Raw genomic sequence first — 13,921 nt, 5'->3', positions numbered from 1 at the left:
TTGAAAAACCTAATATAATAAATTTCTTACAAAAGAATCGTATCTCTTACTTACTTTTGATGGAATAAGTTCTTATTCTTATCTTAGGAGAATTTCTTTGGTGATGTCTTTATCTCTACAAAATTACTGTGGAGCCCAATTTTATTGTGGTCACTGGGGTCAGTTTGATCAAGTTTTGAAATTATATGTGTATAGTATCTATTAACACCAACAAACGAGTTGTTGCAATATCATTATATAACCCAACTTTGGAAAAAAAGATATGCAGGGACAGGCCTCCGACATTGGTTAAAAGCAATTAATAAATTAACCAAATACCAACTATCCAATGACCACTTCTTTTAGGGTGGTGCGGTGCAAAAATAACCATATTTTATTCGTTTAGCAAAAGAAGTAACTATGAAGAAAAATACAACAAATAAAACTAATCATTCTAACTTCTAAGTGTATATATGGAATTTATTAAACACAAATGCAACCATGCAATCCAAGCTTATAATAAATGAAGAATACACATTAAAAATAAAAATTGTGTTACTGACAAGATTAGAAACAAATGACCATGTCTAAAAAGGAAATCTTGTTATGATCAAAGAACAATATTGCTCCCTTTATATACATTTGACCACTTCAAAAGCAAAAAGAAAATGTAAATGATTTAAGATATGTTTTGATATGGGAGTATCAATTTTACAAAACAAGTGCATTTTCCAATTACCTTGTTTTCTTTCCAAAAAGTCACCAATTCATTAACCTTGAGAAGGGTAAAATCTATAGTTGCTGTAACACTTAAAAAAGATAATTTTTTTATTTAATTAATTAAAAATTTGATAATTAAATATAAAATATGTTTGGTAACTTTATTTTTATTTATTATTTTTTAAAATTTATTAAATTTTAAAAATAGAATTTTTTTACTTTTAAATTTTTTTTAAACATTTTTTGATTTTTTTCTTCTTGTTTTATTTAAATCAACACTTCATATTGTTAAATAAAAAATAAAATGAAAGTTAGCAAATGCGTTTATAATTTTTTTTAAAAACAAAAAACAAAAATACATACCAAATATATTTTTATTTTTTAAAAATAAAAATACAAAAATAAAATAATATTTTCATTTTTGTGTTTAAAAAATTCAAAAACAAAAATTTTATCAAACACAACCTATATTCTTTAAAAAATTATAAATGAAAATGGATACTCACAAGTTTATTTATATTTTGGCTAAAAAAAAGATTGAAAATGAACATACTGTTATCTCATTGGTGTATGTATTTGCATTTTTTTTTAATTTTTAGGAATAATTTTATTTTACTAATTTTTTTGGATAATATTAGTTTTTTTTTACAATTTGATCATAAAATTTAAAAAGAATATATAAATTGCCCTGGTTTAAACCCTCCTCCATTTGCATGTAGATCCATTCAGGTGTATGAGTAGATCACAACTTGTAATTAGATACAAGGGAATTATAATTTTCTATTAGAGTGAACTTAAAGAAAATTTTCTCGTGAAAATGAAGAGAAGTAGTACAATAGAATAGAATAAAATAAAAATAAAATGTATGAGATGAGAATGAATCAAGTTAAGACAGATATTGCTTAATGTAATTTGAATTATATGTTTAGTTTTTTTAATAGGGAAAGTTGGTAAAGAAGGTGTCTGCAATTGAATGTTGGCAGAGTTATTATAGCATGACAAGTGTCGTACATTTAGTGGACTATGAAATATACAAGAATGTATAATGTTTGGTGTATTTTCTCCTCTATTAGGGGTAATTTGGGAATAAGAATTCACTCTCAGTTTCAAAACTTGTTCTAATTTTAAAGTAACCGTTTAAATTTGTAATATGCCTTAACCGAAGCAAAAAAATATGTGAAAATGTGTACACGATTAGGTATGGTTTGGGCTAGAATAATTTTGAAACCAAATAGTTTATCCGGTTTTTTTAAAAAGAAAAAACAAGATAAACCATTAAAAATAAACCAAATCAAATCATAATTAAATAGTTTGGTGGGATTATAGTCACATAACTAAATTATTAAAATTAATTTTTTTTATTATAAAATAATTAATTAAACAATTTTATTTAAATAATAATAATTTTGAAACCAAATAGTTTATCCGGATTATTTAAAAAGAAAAAACAAGATAAACCATTAAAAATTAACCAAATCAAATCATAATTAAATAGTTTGGTGGGATTATAATCACGTAACTAAATTATTAAAATTAATTTTTTTATTATAAAATAAATAATTAAACAATTTTATTTAAATAATAATAATTTTATTTTTATTTTTAAGATCATAAAAGTCTTCAAGATGCTTAGTGTTTTGTTATTATAATTGTAAGTATTTTAAATTATTTTTTTTTAAGAAATATTTTAAATCATTTTATAAAATTGACAAAAAATATTTATTTTTTAAACAACGCAAAAGTTTACATTTTCCTTTTCTTAATTTTGGAAATTTGTGTATGGATTAAATACCACTCAAAATATATTTTCAATAATTAATTTGTTTGACTAAGATACTTGGGTAGACTTTATACTAACTTAGGGTAAAAAATAGTTTTTTTGAAAGAATCACGGTCCGATTTAATTGATTTTGAAAAATTAAAAATCATGACCTAACTATTAAAATTGAATGTTCCAATTGAACTGAACTATCAAAAATGGTTTCACTGTCATAGTATTTTACGGTTTGGTACCCTGCCGTGCGGTTTGGGTTCCAAAGCGCGGTTTGAAATTGATATGAACACCCGTATATTTGACCATGGTAAGCTATGTAATTACTGTAACGCCCTTATTTATTGAACAGTGCTTATTGAACAGTGCAGCAATTCTTGCCCAACCTAGATGTTTATGTGAATTATATATTTGGACTACAATGCCCTTTCTGGAACTAATTTTCATATTCATATCAACAACTATATGGACATTTGGTCAACAAACTCATTACTGGGTCAAGTGTGACATTTACTAAAACCCCAATCCAATAAAAGAATAAAAATAATAGTATGCTGGGTTCTTAATCTCAAGGACAATTTGGTAATTTAAAGTCAACACACGAAGGCTAAAATAGTAAAACAAGACATCACCACCATAGAGATTTTGTCTTTCTATTACGTTATCGTAGTTATAGTATTTACAAATTACAGACAAATTTGGTCTGGAGCCCAACTAGTACTTCTCACACTCTCTCTCTTCCTCTCCACTGTATTTTTTTTAGACAGAGAGAGTGTAGAGAGAGAGAGCAGAGAAAAAGAAAAAGAAATAATAAAGTAAGATACATTTGAAGAGTAGGAAGGAATGAGTAAAGCAAAAACCTTCGTTTTCGTTTTCTTCTTCTCGTCATTGTTGCCGAGGTTTCTTCAGGTCAAATAGATTAATAAAGAAATTAATTTTGGAAAAACCTATTTGCGAAAGCTAGGAGAACTGTGTTAATCTCATAGACCCAGAAGGAGAAAGGATTTTCTTTTAAGAGAAGAAGTTCGAGAAAGCGAAATGCTTGTGCCCATTTGAAACTTCCATTAGATAATCCGATTAAGCAATCGAAGATCTCTGGTATGTTTTTTTATTTCGACGATCGGGTTCGCATTTGTTTCCATTTTGAGTGTGATTTTAGGGTTTGTTTAAAGAAAACAAAAATCTCTGTGGGCCTCTTTAGTTACTTGTGTGCATGTTAATGTGTTTTTGTCTCTACTGTTGTGCTTATCTATCTGGGTTTGGTCGGATATGTTTTGAGCATATGAATGTGGTTTATGCGTCTTAGTGCATTTATCTTTTATGGGTTTGGTTTGATTTAGCATTTGGGTTTGGATTATTTTGAGTCAGATCTGGTAGTTATCTTATACATACACGTTTATCATTAGTTACTATTTTGGGAGGAGTGCTCAAGTGTTGGTGCATTTTGTTATTGAGGAGGGTTTTTAGTACTGAGATCCGGTGCTTTAGCATTGACGAAGATTCTGTACTGAAACTAGTAAGTTTTAGCTGCTTGACATCTACTTTCTTAAATGTATAATTGATTTATACCAAAAAAAAAATTACATGGTTGGAAATGCAAATTACTTGAGTGGGTTCTCTTATTTAATCCTGGATGGTAACATTACAATGGTTTTTTTTTTTTCAACTGGTGTGTGACTGTGTTTTATAATTTATTGTGCGACTTCTGAAAACGGATTTTTTCCCCTCTGCATTGACATTGCTAACTAGTATTGAGAGGATCTCTGGGCTTCTGGAAATTACAACTGGGTAATGAGGAGGACGTCGAAGATATAGGATAAGTACAGAGAGTCGAAAATGAAACCTGACACCCCTCTTGATTATGCTGTGTTCCAGTTGTCACCGAAGCGATCACGGTGAGAACAATATCCCAAGCCTTTAACTTCTGACCTTGCCAATTAAGGTGTTAAAATACAATCCTTTCGTTTCCTACAGATGTGAATTGTTGGTCTCTGGCAATGGAAACACTGAGAAACTTGCATCAGGATCAGTCAAACCATTTGTATCCCATTTAAAGGTTGCAGAAGAGCAGGTTGCACTTGCAGTTCAGTCAATTAAACTTGAAGTTGAGAAATATAAAAATGCAGAGACCTGGTTCACTAAAGGAACACTAGAAAGGTTTTATAAGTTTTCAACTGAATTATCATTTGTTATTACTGTCATTTTTGCCTTTATGTGGATGTGATAACATTACGATTTTTATATTTGATTTGGTTGCACCCTTGCTTCCAGGTTTGTTCGCTTTGTTAGTACACCGGAGGTCTTGGAACTGGTTAATACATTTGATGCAGAAATGTCTCAATTGGAGTCGGCTCGAAGAATATATTCTCAGGTAACTATTGTCAACTAATCTATTTCACATATTTATGATAATAAGTAGGAGTATATAGATGCATTATTAATTTATTATACCATCATTTATTGTTGTTATCTTGCTGACGCTGTGTGTGTGTGTTTTTTTTTTCTTTTAAAAAAATAAATCAGGGTTTGGGAGATCAAAAGGCTGGAGCATCGGGTATGCACTAATTTTTCTTGTTCAAATTTAACTAGTTGATTGCACTATCTGACTTATGATCAGATGAAGATTAGCTTTCAATTTTATGATGGTCATTATTGCTGTAAAATGCAAAGTCTAGATTCTTCCACGACAGTCATTTGAAATAGAATATGTTGTTAGTAAACACAAACAAATGAAAAAGGTAAAGGTGAAGAGAGAAAAATGTATTTGTGATTAGATTCATGATTCATGAATCATTATGTTAAGTCCCAAATAGATTCACACACAACACATAGAACACTACAAGAACAATGACCAGAAAAATAGCATAGTATAGCTAATAAACCCAGTGGTATTCAAGAGACCACCACTCTCCCCAAAGAGTTGCTACTCCTAATTTCAGATTCATACAATGGATGTACTCTCCATCTCCACAACCCTATTTAAATATACTCAATATGGGCTCTTACACTTCCCAAACCACTTACCCCTTTATTATTCTTGATTACAAAATATAACCCACCATCCCCACTACCTTATTAATGTTTAATGTCTATTTGCTGACTCTTGGGTTCCTAATACATTATTAGTGAAGACATCTCTTAATAAGAGTACTGTCCTGCATGCTGAATATCAACATCATTATTGTTTTGAAAATGAATTTTATTTGAAGCTATTACTAGTCTGGTCTAAATATTAGGAGAAATGGAATTTTCTTGACTAGGAAAAGGAATTTGCATTCAACCTTGAATTGTGCAAGTTTACTACTCTCTGGATGTTTGATAATATTGTTATTGTATTATAATATTTTTAGCATTTTCGCCGTATTAACTTACAGGATCCTTTAGTATTGATACGGAGCTTATACCTTAATTACTTCAATGCTTTTAAAAAAAAAGAAGCGTGGATGCATTTCTGCACCCCCATCTTCTGCCTGTACTATGACCATGAACTCGTAATCTTACAGAATGCCAATCTTGTACACTAACTGTTAGCAACAATGGGGGACAGGTAGGGCAAGTCATTGTTCTGAAAAGTCTATAGTTGGCATTGTCATTGGTTGTCTTTTTTATTGAAGGTGAAGGGGGAGAGAGCCATATTTAAGGTAAAAGTTTGTTACAGTACACAGGGGGGGGGGGGGGGGTTGGCGGTTGGTTAAGGCTGCTAAGGTCTTAATTGCTACTGTGGCCAATCTGTGAGACCTAATCAGAATTCTGATTTGCCATTCTTTTGAGTTTGACTTGTTCAATTTGTTCTTAAGAGTTCAAAATAAAAGCAGTAAATTTCCTAGGAATGGATTTTTGTTAGTAATATCAATATGATATGCATCTCAGGGGAGCGGATTCTATTTTAGTATCAAGGGGCAAAGGAAGCTGGTCATCTTGTCAGGTTTCATGGTCAAGGCAATGTGAATAGGTAGTGTTATTTATTTAGTTAAAGCTCCAAAGGCAGAAATAGCTGATGATATTTTCTGTAGCAGTGCCACATGGTTTTTATGCTAGTTTGGACCTGTTTTGTTTCTTGAAGATGGGAGTGTGCTGGCAGAAGGAAAAGCAGATTCATTGGATTTCTGCCCATTTATTAGGAGTTGTGTCTGGGATCAGATGTGATTGCTGGGCCATGTTATGGACTATTATGGATTTATGTTCGAGTAGAACTTCTCTATAGAATGCTTTTGAGATAGTGAAGGACTTGCAAATTTTGTCAGCATTTGACTGTAATTTTCATTGTTTGCTATACTACCAAGTCATTGTTTGCTGACTTGGTAATGAAAAAACAAGAAAAAAAAAAGTTTGATGCCTTTAAATAACTTGGCTTCTTTGCTTGCTAACAAGTATTTTAGGTTGGATCGTCTTGGTTAAAATGATTACTCATACTACTCTATAGCCAAGTTGTACTCTAATTTGTCTTTATATCCAATTTACCTCAGGTGGGGATGCAACTGGGATCACAGCAGCTGCGGATGCAACAAAGTAATGCTTCTAGTTTTTTTTAATTGTATATTCTTCTTAATGTTACTTTTAATCTTCGTTCGATTACACTGCAGTGTTTCCTCTATTTGAGATGAAAATAAGTTCGAAAATAGCTTTATTTATGGCAATCTGCACCACATATGCAAGTCTTTTTTTTATTCATACTATTTTTCAGTATTATATTTGCATCATGGTACTTTCTTTCTAGGTGTTTCCCAGGATATCTCTGTGCTTTTATTTTACCAGTCATTTCTTATAATACATACGTACATTTGTTTATATATATATATTTCTGACCCTAAATTATTTTTCATGCAGGAGAGAGCTATTAAGAGCTATTGATGTACGGCTTACTGCAGTTAGGCAGGACTTAACCACAGCTTATGCTCGTGCATCTGCTGCTGGTTTCAACCCTGATGCAATTTCTGATCTCCAAGTCTTTGCAGATCGATTTGGTGCCCACCGTTTGAAGTAAGAGCTCTGGGGAATCCCATCTTCACGTAAATCATATTTTTTAAACCCCTACCCTCACTATTTTCTTATGTATATCTGCATGAGCTTTTGTATTTGTTCACTCACCTCACTGTCAATGCACATCTACACTTGTATGCCATGAACATGAAAACCCACAATATGTAAATATTCTTGTATCTTTGTCTTCTAGGGAGGGATTAATTGGTCAGATTTAATAGAAATGGCTAGGAAAGAGTCATTGCTACTTTGCATTGTTCACAGCTACATGCATGCCCTTGTTACTTTTTTCAGATTAATTTTCTCCCATTAGGAATGCCAGGCTAATAGCTTTTCCTGAAGTGAGATTGGAACACTATATCAGTCTGTCCTTTTACAATGAGCACACAAATGCATTAAGAAGGTCTACCTAACCATTTAATTGAGGCACTTACCACCTAATGACCAATAAGGGGTATTAGGCACTTGGGTGCTCTTGTTTTACTGCAGTTATTGGTTGTTTCAATGTATCCAGATGAACCATGTATGGTGTGAGATAGTTAACCCGTTTCAGATAGAATGATTGTTATATACCTTGTCAGTTGTTACCTTTCTTCCATATTTGTGAATTAACAAGCAAAAGTTTAATAAACTGGCCTGACTTCCTCCTATAACATCTTCTGTGTATTTGCGAAAGTGTTTAATAACTCAAATGAGTTGGTCACAGATTAGCAAATAAAATCATATGAACCTGAATTTTAATTTTTCCTTTCAATGAAGTAAAAATGAAAAGAAGGGTGATTTTTTCTTTTTTGTTTCTTTTTGGCTCTTTGGTTGTTTATTACTTACATGGGTCCATTAGTTAATGTCAAAGGAATATAATAGTCTAACATTGTAAAGGTTACCTGTCAAAAATCTGCAGGTACGGCAGTTGAAGAAGTCTTTTCATATTTTATAAATCTGAACTGCCTTTTACGTCTGACCCAAATACTTTCCAACTTATATATTTATATATATATATATATTTTACAATTAAATTGTTTATTTTAAAAATTTGTGCAGCGAAGCTTGTTCCAAATTTATATCTCTATGTCAAAGAAGACCCGATGTAATCAACCAATGGATGCAAGGTGGTGATGACAGAGCCGTAAGATCATCTTATGGGTCTGACATGTCCATCGAGGACCCCACCGAAGACTCGTCTGGCCCCCAAAACAAGAGCCAGCAACAACTGGATTCATCCCGAGCACACCTGGAACAATCAAGACTTGCCACTTGTCAGCAACCCACCTCCTCTTCTCCTACAATAAACAACGTGAACGGAAAAAACGAAGTGAAAGAAGAAGCCCCCCACCAACTGTTAGAGAAGGAGAAGGAGGAGGCTCTGACCGAGTCATCTTCTCCTGCTCCAGTGGGTCAGCATATCAGGCGGCTGAGCGTCCAGGATCGTATCAACCTTTTTGAGAACAAGCAGAAGGAGCAATCTAGCAGCACCGGTAGTGCTGGAAAACCTGTTGTTGGCAAGTCAGTGGAACTCAGGAGGCTCTCCTCGGATGTGTCATCAGTGCCTGTTGGGGTTGAGAAGGCTGTTCTGCGAAGATGGAGCGGCACAAGCGACATGAGTATTGATTTGAGCGCTGAGAAGAAGGATACAGATAGTCCCTTGTGTACGCCCTCTTCTGCTTCCTCTATTCCTCAAGCCAAGTCTAATAGTAATAATATAATATTGGCTGGTTCTGAAGGTAAGGATCTGAAGGGATTGAATAGTGGTTCAACTTCATCAAAAGCTGAGACTTTGAGCAGTTCTGTAGGAGTTGGTGATGGTGGGTTAAAAGAACAAGCTGAGGACCACACCCAGGCTGTGTCTTTGTCAGGTAAAGAGGAAGAATCAGGATCCAAGGCACGGAGTAATTCAAGGGACCAGGTTGTTTCTCAGACCCAACTCAAGTATTCTGCTTCCAGAGCAGAACAGGTTGCTAACGATCAGAAGGTTTCTTTGGAGAAATTAAAAAATTCATTTAGTAGCGAGGATAGGGGTGGTGTGTTTAAAGATCAAGCAGGTGCTGTAGTTAAAAATCAGGCCGGTGTTCGGGTACAGACTGTAAGTCTAGCTAGCAAGGTGGGAGATGTATCATGTGCTGGATTTGTGAATAAAGTGGAAGATTTTGAAGTGGTTGATCAACCTGTAATTCAGTCACGTACTAGGAATTTCCAGAGTCATTCTCGCACTCCATCTGGACAATTCGAATCTGGTAGTGGACTAAAACTTAAGGAAGCGTCCTCAATCCAGCCCAAATGGCTTGAGAGTGATCAGCTTCCTTCTCAGCCTCAATGGAGATCATCACATGCGGGAGGACTTGAGGGGGGTGAAGTGGACTTAATATCATCAGGTAAGCAACAACTAAAACCTGAAGGCTCTGGAGTTCAGAAAATGAAATTCCAGAAACAGGTTTCTTCCAATTATGAACAGAAAAAGAAATCCCAGATCCGGAGGGACGAAAGCAATTTGGCAAATGAAGAAAGCAAGTTGGATTTTGAAGTTAAAAAGGTATCAGTAAATCAAGAGAGTTCAGCTACAGTGTCAAAACTGCCAATTGAGCAGGTGCAGAGAGTAAGGCAGACTAAAGGAAATCAGGAGCGCAATGATGAGCTTAAGATGAAGGCAAATGAACTTGAAAAGCTGTATGCAGAACACAAGCTTCGAGTTCCTGGGGATCAGTCTAGTTCTGCTAGGAGAAGTAAACCTGCTGACATGCCAGTAGAAGTGGAAGTAAGTTCACAGTACAAAAAACTGGCACCGGATGATACTTCTTTACAATTACCTGTAAAAAGCATGGTGATGGAATCAGCCAGTGGATCTAGTAATATGGCAATGTTTAATACACCACCACCAAGCAAGTTGGTAGATAACCATGATTCTGGTGACTCTCTGAGGCAGAATTTCTCTGATCTTAGTTTTTCCGATGATTCTAGGGGAAAATTTTATGAGAAATACATGCAGAAAAGGAATGCTAAGCTGAAAGAAGAATGGGGTTCTAAAAGGGCGGAGAAGGAAGCCAAGTTAATGGCCATGCAGGAAAGCCTGGAGCAAAGTAGAGCTGAGTTGATGGCCAAGTTTTCAGGGTCAGCAGACAGACAGGATTCAGTATCTGCTGCACGTAGGCGTGCTGAGAAACTCAGATCTTTTAATCTGAGTTCTAGTTTAAAGAGGGAACAGGTAATCAAGTTATGCTTTAAGTAGTCTTGAGTTAAACCTTATAACTGGAAGAGTTAAAATCTTCCCCCCCCCCCCCCCCCCCCCCCCTCTCTCTCTCTTGCTCTTCCTTTTTTTTAATATTTGAAATACTCTCAAGAGATATTTGGGTTCTTCATTCGTTTTTTCCTAATGATGATGATATTTTCCTGAATACAGTCGATAGATTCATTTCCAAGCGAAGAAGATGATGAAGACCCTTCTGAATTTCCGGGACAAAAGTTTTATGGACAAGAGAGATTTCTCCGTGAAGCATCTCCAGGAGATGGCTCTTCCAGATCCACTCAAAGTAAGAGGCTTAATAGAAATTTGTCTTCATCTACTCCTCGGACCATGGCAGCACCAGCACCAAGGTCGTCAGCCAAACTTTCTAACTCCAATTCAGGGAGGCGAAGAGCACAATCAGAAAATCCTCTGGCACAGTCGGTTCCAAACTTCTCTGATTTCAGAAAAGAAAACACAAAGCCTGCTTCTGGAGCCAGCAAGCCAACACGCTCACAGGTGAGAACCTATGCCCGCAACAGGAGTACCAGTGAAGAAGCACCAAATTTCAAGGAAGAGAAGCCAAAGCGATCCCAGTCCTTGCGGAAAAGCTCTGCTAATCCTGTAGATATTAAAGATGTGCCTCCTTTGAGCTCTGAAGGTGTCATTTTGACACCGTTAAAATACGATAAAGAAGAAACTGAGCCTAGTCCATATGAAAAGTATCAGAAAAGCATGGAGACAAAATCCTATCTTAGGAAGGGTAACGGCATAGGTCCTGGTTCTGGAGCTAGTGTTGCCAAGTTGAAAGCTTCAGTGGCATTAGAAACTCTGGAAAATGAAGAATTGGATGAATTGGGCTCTGAGGTAGATGAGTTTGTTGACATAGCTAAGGAAGAAGATGAAGACGAAGACAATGATATTGAAACGATTGAGGTTGATGATTGTGCCAATAATGGAAAATCAAGGCTGAGTCAGGAATCTGATAAATCTGGTCATTCTGAGTTTGATAATGTTGATTTTACAAGATCACTTTCTCAAGCGGGCCCTGCTTCAGTTGCAGAATTACCTGCTGCTATTCCTTCAGCATTTCATGCTGTAGGGTCTATTCAAGACTCACCTGGAGAAAGCCCTGTTTCTTGGAATTCACGCATTCACCTTCCATTTTCTTACCCACATGAAACCTCTGACATTGATGCTTCAGTGGACTCTCCAATAGGGAGCCCTGCTTCTTGGAATTCTCATGGTCTTGCCCAAACAGAGGCTGATGCAGCTAGAATGAGGAAGAAATGGGGAAGTGCTCAGAAACCTGTTATTGCTTCTAACTCATCCTACAATCAATCTCGCAAGGACATGACTAAAGGTTTCAAACGGCTATTAAAGTTTGGAAGAAAAACTCGTGGAACTGAGAATTTAGTTGACTGGATCTCTGCTACAACTTCTGAAGGTGATGATGATACAGAAGATGGCCGAGATCCTGCCAATCGATCATCAGAGGATTTAAGGAAGTCAAGAATGGGTTTCTTTCAGGGGCCTTCCGATGATAGCTTTAACGAAGGCGAATACATTGAACATGGTAAATTTTTTCCCCTTGTATATTGATTATTTCATTGCTTAACCATAAAATTTCTTGGTTGAAAATTTCTAAAGTAGTTAACAAATTCAAACATGAACTGTTTTCTAAAGATTTCAATAGACTGAAGTGGTTGAAGCTTCTACTAATTAAATTACCTTTTAACTTTTTGTTGCATCTGTGTTTCTAATTTTTCCATCAAAGACCCGTTGTAGTTACTAAACATGAACTGTTTTCTAAAGATTTCAATAGACTGAAGTGGTTGAAGCTTCTACTAATTAATTACCTTTTAACTTTTTGTTGCATCTGTGTTTCTAATTTTTCCATCAAAGACCCGTTGTAGTTACTATAAATCCTTACTCCATTTTCCTCGCTTTCCTCTCTTGCATGGTTCATCTTTGTCAATGAAGTTAATTAGACAGTCGTATTTAGAATAGGTACTAAGGGTTTGTGAATTAGATATAATTATGAGGAAGAAAGCACGGCTTGATTTTACCAAGTCTAAGATTAAAATGAAGACCCGAGTTTGAAAGTTTTAAGAACTCAGCTGATCCTGTATCAAATTTTATTCGTACATTTTGTACTTTGAACTTGTGCTTGTGAAATCCCTTTTTCCCTTTCTTTCTCATGCTGCATTTTCTTATTGAGAGAAAAATGTATATCTGAATTCCAAAGGAGGTCACTCGGTGATCATCTGTTTCTTTCAGTTCAATCATTGCAAAGCTCTATTCCAGCACCTCCAGTAAATTTTAGACCAAGGGATGATCATGTGTCGGGAAGCTCATTAAAAGGTAGACTGTCCACTGATTTCTCACGCGCCTGGTTGTTTTTCTTCTATTCTTGGCAAAGAAACCAAAGTTGAACTCTCGAAGACTTCCCCTCGTATGCTGTTAGTTGTACCTTTAACCTAGGAAACAGTTTTTCTTTGCAAGTGTTTTAGATGACTACTGACCATACGCTGGAAAATGCAAAACTAGGGGTCTTACAGCTATTAGTTTCATTTGCATGAGTTGGAGAGTCAAATCAGTAAGACAAAACCCTTTCTTTGTTTACACATTGCCTAGAATTCTTTTAACTGTGTACTTAATTTGTTGTTAACAGCTCCACGCTCATTCTTCTCCCTCTCGTTCCGAGGCAAAGGAAGTGAATCAAAGCCCAGATGAGTAAACCACAAAACAGCAAGTGCTTGAGATCTTCAGACAAGTTAGGGTGTAAAGGATGATATAATAAAATATCAAACGCTTGAGATAGGGATGACACGGCCATCGGTATAAGATCCACGATGGAATTATGTATATCTTATTGGATTTTCGGGGCCTTTCTGGTCATTTAGTTAGTCATATATGATCATATCTAATAGTTGTGTCCAAATATGGTGTATATTTATTCTGAACGATGAGTCGCTTATTGGCGTAATGTAATTGTGATTTTTGGTAGTTAAGAGGCATTCTTTCTCCTTGTTACTTCTAGCTGTGTGCTGTATATCTAAGCTTATATTAGTTAAAATCAGCAACGGTGACATTTTTAAGAAGTGAGAGATGTAATAGCTTGTAAAGACATGGAACTATTTTTTCAACTCATCATTTCTTATTGATATTACCTGATATTGCTATTTCAAGCTATATTACTCACTAACACCAACCCCAACCCCAACTATCTGCACTGCAAACTAGTAAAAGTTCAA

General features: G+C 35.1%; 1 protein-coding gene across 3 annotated transcripts; it reads left to right on the top strand.

Annotated features, from left to right (window-relative positions):
• Positions 1–3,187: 3,187 nt before the first annotated feature.
• On the top strand, positions 3,188–13,855 carry LOC133794585 (uncharacterized). Of its 3 annotated transcripts, XM_062231898.1 has the most exons (12): positions 3,188–3,568; positions 3,877–3,986; positions 4,220–4,365; positions 4,445–4,627; positions 4,742–4,841; positions 4,994–5,024; positions 6,937–6,979; positions 7,298–7,450; positions 8,492–10,646; positions 10,842–12,240; positions 12,945–13,028; positions 13,339–13,855. In XM_062231898.1, the coding sequence occupies exons 3-12, from the start codon at positions 4,307–4,309 to the stop codon at positions 13,398–13,400; spliced, it is 4,269 nt and encodes a 1,422-aa protein (XP_062087882.1). In that variant the 5' UTR covers positions 3,188–3,568; positions 3,877–3,986; positions 4,220–4,306; the 3' UTR covers positions 13,401–13,855. The 3 variants fall into 3 exon arrangements, with proteins under 3 accessions (XP_062087882.1, XP_062087881.1, XP_062087883.1); XM_062231897.1 differs by lacking the exon at positions 3,877–3,986 and having other exon boundaries at positions 3,189–3,568; XM_062231899.1 differs by lacking the exons at positions 3,877–3,986; positions 12,945–13,028 and having other exon boundaries at positions 3,190–3,568.
• Positions 13,856–13,921: the final 66 nt, after the last annotated feature.

Source organism: Humulus lupulus, chromosome 8 (genome assembly GCF_963169125.1).
Source record: "Humulus lupulus chromosome 8, drHumLupu1.1, whole genome shotgun sequence".
NCBI classification, from domain to species: Eukaryota; Viridiplantae; Streptophyta; class Magnoliopsida; order Rosales; family Cannabaceae; genus Humulus; species Humulus lupulus.
Note: the sequence above shows the minus strand (reverse complement) of the source record. Positions and strands in the feature narration are given on the sequence as shown.

What these genes read in the sequence shown, in the direction of transcription:
- LOC133794585 (XM_062231898.1), top strand. Translation starts at nt 4,307, where the DNA reads ATGAAACCTGACACCCCTCTTGATTATGCTGTGTTCCAGTTGTCACCG. An exon ending in TCAAAAGGCTGGAGCATCGG is followed by an intron (nt 5,025 to 6,936) that starts GTATGCACTAAT and finishes AATTTACCTCAG; the next exon opens with GTGGGGATGCAACTGGGATC. An exon ending in GTCGGGAAGCTCATTAAAAG is followed by an intron (nt 13,029 to 13,338) that starts GTAGACTGTCCA and finishes TGTTGTTAACAG; the next exon opens with CTCCACGCTCATTCTTCTCC.